This window comes from Protopterus annectens, chromosome 2.part0 (assembly GCF_019279795.1).
Source record: "Protopterus annectens isolate FY-2018-M chromosome 2.part0, PAN1.0, whole genome shotgun sequence".
Taxonomy (NCBI): domain Eukaryota; kingdom Metazoa; phylum Chordata; order Ceratodontiformes; family Protopteridae; genus Protopterus; species Protopterus annectens.
This window is the reverse complement of record NC_056728.1, coordinates 635852032-635865843: the sequence shown is the minus strand read 5'-3', so window position 1 is coordinate 635865843 and position 13812 is coordinate 635852032. Positions and strand designations below refer to the sequence as shown.

Below are 13812 nucleotides of genomic sequence, written 5' to 3'. Positions count from 1 at the left end.
GACCTGTTGGTTGGCTTTTTTTTTTTTTTTTTTTTTTTTTTTTTTTAAAGAAAGTTGACTTCTGCACATTCCAAGTAATGTGGTGGCATTTGGGGAATCTTGGACTTCTGTTTGGGTTTTTCAATGAATGGTATTCTATATCTGAAGGTGACTATCCTAAACACCCTGATGTCTGAAGTGAAGGCATGCCAGGTAGATGGGTGTAAGGAAATGCACAACTGACTGCCTCCACAGTGCAGCAGTTGGGCAATCTCTCAGGAGCACTAAAAGGGCTTTTTGAGAAGGGACTTCTCAAAACCCTTGATTTTGTGGTCACCTCTGCTACTAGGGTGACATCCATTGTATCCATTCCCTTCTTAGGCCTCTGGAAGGTCTGCGAGTAAGTGTTCTGTGTAAAGCCCTGCAGTTATTTTTAAAATCACATTTTCTTAGTCCCTTGAAAAGGACCTGTGAAGGGCCAAGAAAACTTGTTCACTCCTCTTTAGTGTGGCTTACTTTTGGTCCAAATAAGGTGGAGCCATCAAATGGGGCATTTATGAATGACTTCCTTAAGCCTTCTGCAAAGTCACACAATCGCATAAAGGCATGGCGTCCAATGGCTACTCCAGAGTCTATTGCCCTGGCCACTCCATCAGCTGTATTGGAAAGTAAGTGCATGTAAACGTTAGAAATAGAAATCAAGGTAGCCAATTGAGACTCCACCTTTTTCTGGATATCCCCTGGTAAGACACCTGAGAGAGAATTGGAAAACTCCTTAGTCAATTCCCTCTGGAAGAGAGTCAAGTGAGCTAAGTAGTTTAGCACTCAGAAGGAAAAGGTCGCTGAAGTAAATGTCCATTTACTGAGTCTGTACAAAGCCCTGGACTCTATCAGAGTTCATTCTTTGTGGCTGCTGCCACAATCGTAGAATCAACAGCAGTGCTCCAGTGTGTTTTATCCTCAGGTGCTGAAAGTACTTTGTCAAGTATCTTTGGAATAGGCTTTGTGGTGTCGGGTTCCTTCCACTCCTTCTGTGTGACAAGATCTATGAGGGGGGTCAGGAGAACAGACCAACCAAGCAGTAGTTAAAGCACTCCCAAAAGCTTCCAGGAACACAGTCTCCTCCTAGGAAAGTACACTGGTGGTTCAACCTTCTCTCCATTTAGCAGCTCAAGGATCTTCCTGAAGGGGACACCTTCAAAAGGAGATCTGGGGAGTCTTTTCCTTCATCAAAACATGTTTTTTAGTGACTGATTCAGGGGACGAGTCTGTGCATTTCTGCTTACACATCCATTTCCCTCAAGCCTCCCTCAAGGGTTGGGAGGGTAGCCTAATTGTTAAGATGTTTGCCTTACAAACGCAAGGTGCAGGGTTTGAGTCTCACAAGGGATAATTGGCTAGGCTTAAAATGGCTCGCAAGGGCAGTTAACTTAGTACTAATCTATGAAACTAAGCCTGTTTTTGTGGGTCTTCAACAGTCAGCTCAGAATCTGATTGGGAGCTCAAACACAGCACTTCCCCTAGTGCTTTTGAGCTGACTTGTCCCTGTGAAGCAAAATGGATGGAATGAGAAACAGTTCCATACTAGGTGAAGGAAACTCCTCTCTGGCTGAAAAAACCCTTTCAAAGGCCTTGAAGGCCAAGCCCGAGACTGCCCTCCTGGATGCGACTGAAGTTGACCTTGAAGCCAATCTTGGGGCCAAGCTATTGAAAGCTGAAGCACCCAAAGGAAGAGATCACATAATCTTGAATGCAGTCTCTCCTCAGAGCCCCCTAATTTGATGCTTCAGTCTCGTCTCACCTTGGTCTGATGTTAAGGGAGAGAGGGGGGGCTATGGATGATGTCAAAGGTGGATGAGATGTCAGTGCTGATGGAGTAACCTCTAGGATAGTCAGATCCACGGAATGCCAACCAGAAGTTGGGTCTGGCAACAGAGCTTCATAAAACAGGGAGAATTTATTGGATTCATCCTGGGGATGAAGCTCAGATCACCCCCAACTGGATCTGTTGCCTCAAGAATATCCACATCATTCTGTTCATGATGGCCTTGGTAAGGCTCCTCTATGACCTAACTTACCTGCAGGACGCCGCCACAGTAGAAGCTTGAGTGTCTGTATTCGTGTACGACTAGGAGTGTAAGCAAGAACTCAACGGACCCGGTGAGAACCTTGCTTTCGGAAATTGTGACTGATCCATGAGGCATGATGGGAGCAGATAGTTTAGGATTTTTTTTTCCCATACCCAAGAGACTTAACAGGTTGGTTGAACGTTTCTTTGCCCTTTCATGGGAATTGTCCACAGTTTTCTGTTCTCTGGGTTCTTCCCTTTCTTTCTCCTTTTCTTTTCCTTTATCTTTCTCCCTTTCCTTGTGCTTTTCTGACAACTTAGCAGGGGAAGAGGGTTTCAACTGCTGAGGAGGGAGCAACCCTTTTAAAATTAACTTGTCCTTGCGACTTTGCAAGGCTTTACTGCCAAAATATTTCTATTTGCCACATTCTGATGATAAATGCACAGATTCCAAACAAAAAAAACACACAAGGGAAGGGATCCTGAGGTGGAATTGTGTCTACACAGATGGCATTTTCAAAACCTTTTATCCAACATAGTGAAAGCATACACACACAATTCACGCTATCAAAAATGGCACACTGCAAAATATGCCTTAAAGTTATTCTAACTAATGCTGTACACCAAAAAAGTTATCTTAACCAGTGCAGAACAGTATCCTAAGAAATCTATGTAAGTAACATATAAGCCAAAGTATGAGGCCACAACACAGGCCCTAAAGTCTAAATACTATTTATCCACTACACTAATACTAACTATAATAATACTAAAGGTATCAACAAAGAATACTCTAGCTAATACAAGGGTAAAGGAAAACAACTGTAGATAAAAGGTTGCTACTTATCGTAGAAAACTATGCAGATCACAGCCCCTCAAAAATCTCAAATTGATGTGCGTTTCAGGTGGCAAATGAGATCAGAGGTAAAAGATGAAGGTGGTGAGGGCTTCTGGGTAGGGGTGGAGTCAGGCCCCAGATGCATGCATTTAGAGGTGCCAAGACCAGCCCTGAGGTTGGATCCAAGTCACAATGGTTGAACATGATAAAAATGGACATCGGATCAACTGTCAAGATTGGGTCCCATGCCACTTTGAAAAAACAAATCAGTTAAGTGTTAAACGTCGCAATATAATCACCACACTCCATGCACTACACAACAGATTTACCTTTTGAAGGTATAGTTCATGACCAACTCTGTTGCTGTCTTCCTTGGTAATGTTCTTAGCAATGTATGGGGCTTGTGTGGGGCTCTCCTGTCAGTCCCTATGTGAGGAGTTGTTAAAGGCTTCCATCTTTTTGGTCTAGGAAAGCTAGAAACTTCTGCGCATGGAGCTGAGGAGCAGAGCCGAAATGCTGAAACTTATTGCACTATATATTTTTTTTAAATACCATGCAAGTCCCAGGTCAGTAAAGGTAACTGATTAAGAGTGCTTGTACATAACTTGATTTAATATGAATTTTTACCAGGCCAGTTAACTCAGGACTACTCAAATGACAGGAAAGACTGTGATCCAAAACGTGGACGCAAAAAACTGGTAGACACAGACTTTCATCTACTTAGCAGGTTAAGGCATGCACTGGAATAGGAAAACAGACATTCCATTATGTGGGATCTTTATAAAGTTCTTTTTTGTCAAATTCTGACTGTCATAGAAGAGAAACCCAACCAAGTAACCATCATAGAAGGTCTTTGACATTAGAATATGGGATACATTATCTGATAATAAAGGCAACTAAACGAATACTTCAAACTAAAAAGAAACCATAATCACACTTCACGTTAAAGAAAAATTAAACACCTCATTCAAAGCTAATTGCAAATAATACTTACTGTTACTTTCATCACCAAACTTATAGATGCATATAGGGTTTGATGGAAGTAGTGCAGCGAACGTTGACGGAACAATTTCTACTATTCTTTGGTGATAAGAAAGCCTGTAACAGCAGTACACAAACATGTTCTTTTAAGCATTTTTATTCCAACCATTCAATCGAACAAATTTACATACTTTTCCATCTCTTAGTATATTACCTACTTTGTTGTTGCATTTTAATACATAGCCTGTTTGATGCAATTTAAAACTGCTCAAACCACAGCAGTTAACATCTAGAAATCCCTCTTTTATCCTTTAACCCAATCCCTCTCAGACCACTAAGCCTGTCCCCCCTGATTACCCAACAGACTTGTTCATTCCCGGAGGTGATTCAGGGAAGTTGGGATCCATTTTCCATGAGATGAAGCCTGGAGTTTTACTTCTAAGCTTTACATTTCCATGTGGAGGCTTCAGTGTTCAAGGCACTGGTGTGCAATGAGACCTGCAGTTAATGGCGGCATCTCCACATGTGAATCACAGCCAGTACCACGATGTGAGCCCCAGTGCCCATCATTTATTCCATCATGAAAGAATGCCTAGATACAAACACCCTCATCCCAGCCTCCTCCTCCTCCCCTCAGGAGAGGAGACCAGGCTGAACTGCACTGATCCACTTCGCCCCCATGCTAGATGCAACAGGTACTTGCACCTCTAACCAAACTTGAATCAAACAGGTCAGGCAAGGCTTTCTCTCTCTGTACTAGTGGAGCTGACAAATTCTAAAATACCTGACCTATACTAAACAAGTCTTGCTTATATGGAAAAAGAAACATGCCACCAAAGCACTGTTCTCATGCAAAAATCAGAAGGAAACAATCACACATTTAACCTTTTTTTTAACAAGAAAAAAAAATAGTACATTTCAAATACTTGAGCACCAGCTCTAAGAGTGTATAATATTTTAGCTGTCTGAATAAAATTTTCTTTCAAATTTAGTGCTTGACAACACTTCTTACTTACATTTTGCTTAAAGGCATGTGGTGAGTAAACTGCCATAAAGCATTTTGACCCCCATCAGTTAATGCACACCTTTTTTTTGTTAAAATCCTTCATAAACTTCAGTTTCCTCATGACAATCAACTTTATCCTCAGTGACATCAGTGTAGGGATACATTTATAGACTTTAATGGATGCATCACAATGCATTTGCAGGAAATTATCACAGGCTGTGAAAGCATTTCACACAATCCCCAGGTATATGTCACTGCATTATACAATAAACATATCTAGACCACAGCTTATGTTTATGAAACTTTACATTAAAATACAATTCAAATATACACAGAATGATGAAGGGGAAGTGCACTGCAGCACTTAACCTATGCCACCATATGGGCTTGAAAGTCTTTAAAACACTAAGCAATCCTGTCTCCACAGTGGAAACTAAAGCTGAAGATTCAGTGTACAAAGAAATTAAGAGTTGTTGACTTAAAAATAAATAAATAAATAAAATGGGGGGGGGGGGGGGTTGCTAGCAAGACTCAAAAATACACACAGAATTTTAGCCAACTAAAGCTTTTAGTTATGTACTTACCATAACTTCGGATGTATGGGATCCATCTCGCCTACATTCATGACAGACTCGGCAACTAATACACTAGCACGAAGTCTCTCATTGGCTGGGCTACTCCCTATCCCAGGATGCACTACACCTGCTTCCCCAGATCTTGTTTGTTCGCTTTCATACATCCATGCAAACACAGAAAAACTAGTAGTCACAGTAAACCAACCAAAGTTCAAGAAAGAACGCCAAGAAAAGAGGGACTACAGCTCCTCTAAATCCAAATGGAAGGGGGAAGGAGGGTGGGTACTTATGAATGTAGGCGAGATGGATCCCATACATCCGAAGTTATGGTAAGTACATAACTAAAAGATGTAATGGGATCCTATCTCGCCTACATTCATGACAGATGGGACAGCGTCCCTAGCACCTACATCCCGGGTGGCTCATTGGAAAACACTCCTGAGAACTGTGGAACCAAAGGAAGCTCTGCCTCGAGAAACCACATCCAATTTGTAATGAGAAATGAAAGTGTGCGGAGAAGTCCAGGTTGCTGCAGCACAAATATCATCTATTGATAACTTGGAGTGAAAAGCTACGGAAGTAGCCATTGCCCTGGTAGAATGAGCCTTGACTGGAAAGGGGAGGTCTTTGTTAGCTTGTGAATAAATAAAAATGATACAATCTTTAATCCATTTAGATATGGAGGTTTTTGTTACTGGTTGACCCAATTTGTTCGCTGCAAAGGAAACGAACAATTGATTAGATTTCCGCGTTTGAGCAGTTCTATTCAAATAAAAATGCAGTTGTCTATGTACGTCCAATTGATGCAAAGTATATTCTGCGTTATTAGAGAATTCTGGGAAAAAGACAGGGAGTTCTATAGTTTGTTGCATACAGAAAGAGGAGGCCACTTTTGGTATAAATGCAGGGTTTAATTTCAATGAAACTCTATGCTTGTGAAAAATCAAATAGGGAGGATCAGAACAAAGAGCTTGAAGTTCTGAAACTCGCCTGGCAGACGTTATGGCTACTAAAAGGGCCGTTTTCCAAGACAGAAATTTTAAATCACAGGTAGCAGCTGGTTCGAAAGGACGGGCAGTTAGGGCAGCAAGAACCATATTCAAATCCCACGGGGGAACAGGATGAGATAAAGGAGGCCTCAGGAGCCAAGCCCCTTTAAGGAAAGCCTTACAAAGTTTGTGAGACATCAATGAAGGTTCAAATGAAGCATGAAAATTAGAAATGGCCGCTAGCTGAACCTTAATGGTAGAAACTGAAGAGCCCGACTGAAAAAGGGAGGCCAGAAAATTCAGAACCTCCGATACTGGTGCAGTGAGAGGATCTATACCCGTTCTTGAGCCCAGAAAGCAAACCTTTTCCATTTACTGGAATAAAGTTTGATGGTGGAAGGTTTATGAGAAGAAGACAGTATGTGGACCACGTCCGGGGAAAGAGCATTGTCTCGGACTAAGGATGGAAGTGGAGTAACCATGCTGCCAACTTCAGGGACCTGAGAGACGGATGAAGCCGTCCTGACTGATGAGTCAACAGGTCTGGCACCGGATCCAGAAACCATGGACCTTCTATCGCATGCCTCTGTAGGAAAGGAAACCAAACTTGACGAGGCCAGTGCGGGGCAATCAAAATCATCTCGCTCTCCATGTAAATGGCCTTCTGTATCACCCTCGGTAAGAGGGGGAATGGAGGGAAGGCGTAGAGAAGACCGGGAGGCCAAATGTGAGTCAGAGCGTCCCTGGGAGTCTGTCCCTGAGAAGGGAAAAGTGTGAAGAACTCTCTGCATTTCGCATTGTGAGGGCTGGCAAACAGGTCGCAGCAAGGATGACCCCATCTGTCGAAGATTTTCGCAGCTATACCCTGGTTGAGGGACCATTCGTGGGGTAAGAGAATGGTCCTGCTTAATCTGTCCGCAATCACATTGGACTTCCCCGGTATGTGCGTTGCCATTAGAAAGCGGTTGGTAGCTACCGCCCAGTGCCAAAGTCTCATGGCTTCTCTGCATAGTGGGTAAGACCTGGTTCCACCTTGCTTGTTTATGTACCATACCACCGACATGTTGTCGGATAGGATAGCAATCGGGCCCTGTGGGAGAGCGTGATGGAGAGCTTGGAGTACCAATAGTACCGCTCTCATCTCCAGGACATTGATATGCAAATGCGTTTCCTGGATCTGCCATGTGCCTTGGACCGACCTGTCCAGGTAATGACCCCCCCACCCTACCTGGGAGGCGTCCGTAGTCACAGTGGCAACGGACGTTGTGGTATAAAGGGTCGCCCCTGGTCGAGATTTGATTGGAGAAGCCACCAATGCAGATCTCGACGGCAACTTTCCGTGATTATGATTAAGTGGTTCAAGGGAAGTTCCTGATAAGACCATTGAACCGACAGTAGCCATTGTAAAATTCGCATATGAAGCCTGGCCAAGGGAACCAAAAGTATGGTCGACGCCATCGAGCCCAACAGTTGTAGGATCCGATGGGCCGGGGCTCTTTGTAGGGGGAGACAGGATATGACTTGATCTTGTAACACCTGAATTCTTGCTGCCGGTAAAAAGGCGCGCATTCTTTTTGTGTCTAAGTCTGCGCCTATGAAAGTAATACGCTGAGATGGCTGTAGTACAGATTTTTGCAAATTGAACGTGATCCCCAAGAAACGGCCCAAGGTGAACGTGGCTCTGAACGCTTGGAGTAGTAGATGCTCGGAGGTGGCAGTAAGGAGCCAGTCGTCTAGATAAGGAAACACCTGGAATCCCAGACTTCTCAGGTGAGCAGTTACCACTGCCAGACACTTGGTGAACACCCTGGGGGCTGTGGTGAGACCAAAGGGCAGTGCTCGGAATTGAAAATGACTGACTCCGAGGCAGAAGCGTAAATGTCTCCTGGACTCTTGAGCTATGGGAATGTGATAGTAAGCGTCCTGGAGATCTATGGAGCACATCCATGCATCTTTTTCCAGCAAAGGAAGAATAGATTGAAGAGTGACCATTCGGAATTTGGACTTCTTTACGAAACGATTCAATGAACTGAGGTCCAAAATGGGCCTGAAGTCCCCTGTCTTTTTTGGTACCAAAAATAATTTTGAGTAAGTTCCTGATCCGATCTGGTCGATGGGGACAGGCTGGATGGCTCTTTTTTCTAGCAGCTTTGAAACCCCTAATGCTGCTTGATCCCGCTGACTGGGTGGTACGTCCGGGATTTCCCTTAAAGAAAGGGGGGGTTTGTTGAAGGGGATGATATAACCTCCGGTAAAAATGCGAAGCACCCACTGATCGCTTGTTATGGATTCCCAAGCTTGTGGGTGCGCCGCAAAGCGACCCCCGACTGGCTCCGGAGTTGCACAGTCGGGCAACAACTCAGGAATGCTGGTTGTATGAAGAACCACGAAAGGAATCGCGGTCTCCAGAGTTACGGGGGCCTCTGCCACCTCTGGGGCGGCGTCTTCCAAACCCCCCCCCTGCCTCTGGAGGGGGAATCACTGGGTGGAGTAGGGAAAGACTTCTGAGATTTTTTAAACCACATTTTCCCTCCTCTCCCAGCCTTGGGGTAAGGCCTAGAAGGAGCGGAAAATCGGGCCCCAACGGCAGTCAAAGTCTTGCCCTCCTGCTCGCACCTAGTTAGTGTGTCCTTCACCTTGGGTCCAAACAAAGATGACCCATCAAAGGGGGCGTCGGCGAAGGAAGACTTGAAAGCCTCCGTGAACGAACACAAGCGTAACCAGGCTTGTCTCCTGAGGGCAACGCCTGTTCCGCTGCTCTACTACGCCGCCGCATATGAAATGAGCCTCATGGACGAGTTAACAATAGAAAAGAGGGTAGTCATCTGTGTGCCAACAGTCGGGGCCAGCGCCTCAGGTAGATTACCAACAAGAGAGTCATTTAGCTCTTTGAGAAGATCCCTTTGGAGCCTCGTAAAATGACATAAGTAGTTCAGCGACCGTAAGGTAAAGGCCGCTGTGGACAGGGTATGCTTCCGCACCTATCCATACTCCTAGAATCCTTATTAGGAGGATGAATAGACGTCGAAGCCCCTGCCACGCCCTGCTGTGTGGCAGAAGCCACCACCAAAGCATCTACAGGCACACCCTTTGTGAGAAACTCCTTCTGGGGGGGGGCTGACAAAAATTTATTGGGCCTCGCAGGCACCGGTTCCACAGAATCAGGGTGTTCCCACACCCTTCGAGAAACCAAATCAAGGAGTTCATCCTAGCGCGGAGACACCCAGGAGGCGGAAGGCTGGGCCCCAAAGGCCTTGAGGAAGACTGACTCCTCAGCTGAAGGGGTTTTGGCTTGCCAGTCACCTCTCTGTCTCAGAATCTCCAAGATATCTGAGAAGGAGATATCATCCAAAGATGATTTGGGGGACCCTTCTGTGTCATCGAGGTCAGTATCCGATGTAATAGACTCATCTTGGGAGTCTACGTGTTTCCTCTTACACAATTTCTTCCGTGGGGGTTCGTCCGAAGCAGTTTCGGACGGACCACCCGGAAGAAGGGAACCCCCGATGGGGGTATCCTCAGGCCCTGGGGCCCCGCTGCCGGGGGGCTGCAACACAACAGAGGCACCAGTCTCCAAATCTAGGGACGGTGAGGTAGAATCTTGTTGAACCGGCAAAGGCATGGCCAGCGCGCTCCTCATGGCCTCAAAGGCCGGACCTCCAGAATCCAAGGAGGTCACTGGTCTAGAGGCCACGATGGCACTGGGAATTCCAGCAGCCGATGCTCCGAGAGGAAGACTAGGCACCGAAGCACCCAATCCCAAAGTATTCCCCTCGGGCCCGGCTGAAGAGGTCGCAGTACCAAACCCTGAACCGGAGGACAGGGTAGGAAGCACAGTCGGAGTCGAGAGGCCTGTAAGGGGTCTCTGCTCCGACCGTATGGCTCCACATTGCTCCACCACCACCGGCTCCAACGGCTCCGAAGAGGTTGGAGGAGGAATCAAATGTGTTGGAGGGGGGATTGGTTCCGAAGCAAACTGTGCTGGAGCCGATACCATTTTAGTAAACACTGGAGATTGGAATAGCCTCTGTAAAACCCTATCCAGGTCCGAATCTGACAGTCTCGAGGATTTAGAGGAGGTAGACACTCGAGAAGACTTTCCTCTCGGCTCCGAGAGAGAAGGGGACCAGCTCCGAAACGGCTCCAATTCTATCGGCGCAGACTCCACCACAGCATGGACCACCATCGGCACCGAAGGAGCCTTCTTCGGAGCCGAGGGGGAAGAGTCTGAGCTGCACACTTCCACCGGCTCCGAAGCCATTGGAACCGATGGAGGTGATTCACCTCTCGATACTCCAACTTGCGGCTCCGAAGGCAATGGAGCCGAAGTAGGAGGTATCGAGGCAGACCCTTCGACCCTCGGCCCCGAAGTCAGTGGAGCCGAAGAAGAAGAGGTCAATTTTGTCTTTTTAGAAGTCTGCTCCAACGGACTTGTCGGTGCCGACGATCTTTTCTTTTTGGAAGCAACAGGAGGATTTAAGGCTTCCTCAAAAGAAGGTTTGATAAGCCCTTTCAATATCAACTTGTTCTTGCGTTCTTGAAGAACTCTAGCAGAGAAAGCATGACATACGCTACAAGTCTCTTGCAGATGTTTCGGCCCCAAACAATAGACACAGACTGAATGGCTGTCTGTGATGGACATTTTATAACTGCACCGAGTGCATTTTTTAAAACCTGACTTTTGTTCCTTAGACATAGTACAGGCCCTTCAAAAAGTATGACTTTACCACAATAAGTAAGCACTATAACAGAATTGCGCCAACTGAAAAGCGCGAGACACACTGGCGCGAGTACTTAAGAAAAAGTTTACCTCACAAACAAACAGACAAAACAAGTCCAACGGCCCAAAGCCCTCTAATTTAAACGGGCTTGGCCCGAAAAAAAACAATTTACCACAAAAAGTAATTAAGGCTAAATAGCACACAAGGGTAGGGCAAAGGCCCTCTAACTTAAACGGGCCTTGCCCGACTGAAAAAATAAAGTACCAGAAGACACTCAAGCACTCAAATGTAACAAATAGTAAGGAATAATAAGGAATAGCTGTTAAAACAGCTGTTTGGTTAATATATGACAAAAAACCCCAAGGTCAAAGACCAATAAAGGTAAAAAGAATCACTTAGCTCCAGCCTAGTCGAGACCACGTCCAGCTTGTAAAGCGGCAAACGAGATCTGGGGAAGCAGGTGTAGTGCATCCTGGGATAGGGAGTAGCCCAGCCAATGAGAGACTTCGTGCTAGTGTATTAGTTGCCGAGTCGGAGCCGATGGATCGGCTCCGAACCCATCTGTCATGAATGTAGGCGAGATAGGATCCCATTACATCCTCTGTTTTCAATCAGAAAATAAAGAATACATCCATTTTAATTTGTTAAGATGGGAAAGCAGGTGGAAAACAGTGCTATGTTACACAATTCAGGCACTGACGTTTGAGAATATGGTTAACTAGGAAAATACATCAAGGGTTGGAGGGAATAATCAAGGTGGGAGAGTTCAATACTCAAGCTGTACTGGAATACACAAAACCAGGGTAGGGGTGTGTCCTCTTTCCCCTTTGTTTTACACTTATAGCCACTGCCAAAAAAGGACAAACATTTAAGGATGCAACTAGAATGATAATCAAGAAAAGTAGGCTTTATTTCAAGATGATGCTTAAAAAGAGATTTCAGTGTTGTGGAACATTTGTTTAAAGTATTTTCAGAATAGAACATAAATGAGTTAAAAACAAAGACTACAGATGCAAGCTATGTATCTTCACATTAACTGGTTCAGCAATATCCACCATTAGATAAGTTATTACGGTACATGGATTAAAAAGGATTATATTATGGCAGCTAAGGATATGTGGTAAGACAATGAAGAAAATGCAAAAACCGGGAAGCTGAAGTTCTTTATTACAGACACGGATAAAAAAATACACTAGTGAAAATGTTTCTAGTTCCTTCACTTTTATGTACACATCAGGTGGACTTAATTATGGTCCACAACCCCTCCTCTAGTTGATGCAGTTGAGGAATTTGGGAAAGGAAGAGGGCAAAAGTAAAGTGGGTAAATCTATTCTCCCTACATAAAAAAGATAGTTTAAGATTCCCTGACTTGAAGGGATACCTCACAGCTATGCAGCTAATTGCTCAAATGTATAAAGTAAGCAGATGGCTATATAAATCAAAGTGGGCCGGGGAAGGGATGATGATATGGGTGGGGGGGGGGGGGTCTAGTTAAAGAAGTAGGATAAGGAGAAAAAAATTCTGAACACAGGTTTTTTTAAGGAGAAAAAAGTACAGTTGTGTACACTTACCATAAATGTAGATGCTGGGAGTGTATTCACGGTTGCAGTCATTACATTTGGGTTATCTGCTTGTAGGTAGCCCTCAGTCGGCCTGAATAACAAAGTCTTGGGTCCTGCGTCAGTTGCTGTCCCTTCTTCCATGACGTCAGGTCGTCAGGGGTATAAAACATGCAACAGACACCATTACATCAGTTTTTCTCGCCCCAGATTTCAGGTGCCCCCCTAATGGGAAGCAATTAAATATAAAAATACAATTATATACCTCCAACAAAAAAGCAAATACACCAAAAAGCTTTTAAGCATAGTAAAGGAAAGTAGAGGTATAGCCAAAAGAAGTTAGGGGGCTGGAGGGAAGGTAACCAGGACTGCAACAGTGAATACACCCGAACATCTAAGTGTACACAACTGTACTATGTTCTTCATGTTTCACTGCTGCAGTCATTACATTTGGGTAGATTCCCAAAGCTATGGTTAGGAGGAAGAATTAAGATAGCATTAGGACCAGCTATAAGGCCCTGCAAGACTGCAGTGGCAATGCCAGCTCTGGATTTAGAGAAAACTGGCAAATGATAATGCTTGGTGAATGTATGTACAGAACTCCAGGTAGCAGCTTCTAGGATGTCCCTGATAGGGACTTCTCTGAGAAAGGCTGTAGAGGTAGATGCAACCCTGGTGGAGTGAGGTCTGATCCCCTGTGGGATAGGTTTTCCATGGTGCTTATAGCAGAAATGAATGCAATGGTCTATCCATTTAGAAATGATTTGCATTGAAATAGCCTTCCCCTCTGCCCCTGTCACAAATGCCACTGCCCCTGCCTCAAATGCCACCAGTAGTTGTTCAGATTTCCTTTGAGGTTTAGTCCTGTCCAAGTAGAATCTAAGTTGTCTGTACACATCTAAGGAATGCAGTATCTGTTCCCCTTTGTTCTGTGGATTGGGAAAGAAGGCTGGCAAATGAATGGACTGATTAAGAGCCACACTGGATACCACCTTGGGCATGAAGGATGGATTGGTTCTGAGGGACACCCTGCCCGCATGAAAGATGATGAAAGGCTCCATTGCCATAAGGGCCTGTAATTCATATACCCTTCTTGCTG

General features: G+C 44.9%; 1 protein-coding gene across 1 annotated transcript in view; it reads right to left on the bottom strand.

The window, feature by feature from the left end:
• The window catches only part of NCBP1 (nuclear cap binding protein subunit 1), a 2903332-nt gene that overhangs the window by 1080515 nt on the left and 1809005 nt on the right, over positions 1-13812 (bottom strand). The window contains exon 17 of the mRNA XM_044060340.1: positions 3877-3980. Coding sequence (XP_043916275.1) covers positions 3877-3980 — 104 coding nt within the window. The remainder of the gene's footprint in view (positions 1-3876; positions 3981-13812) is intronic.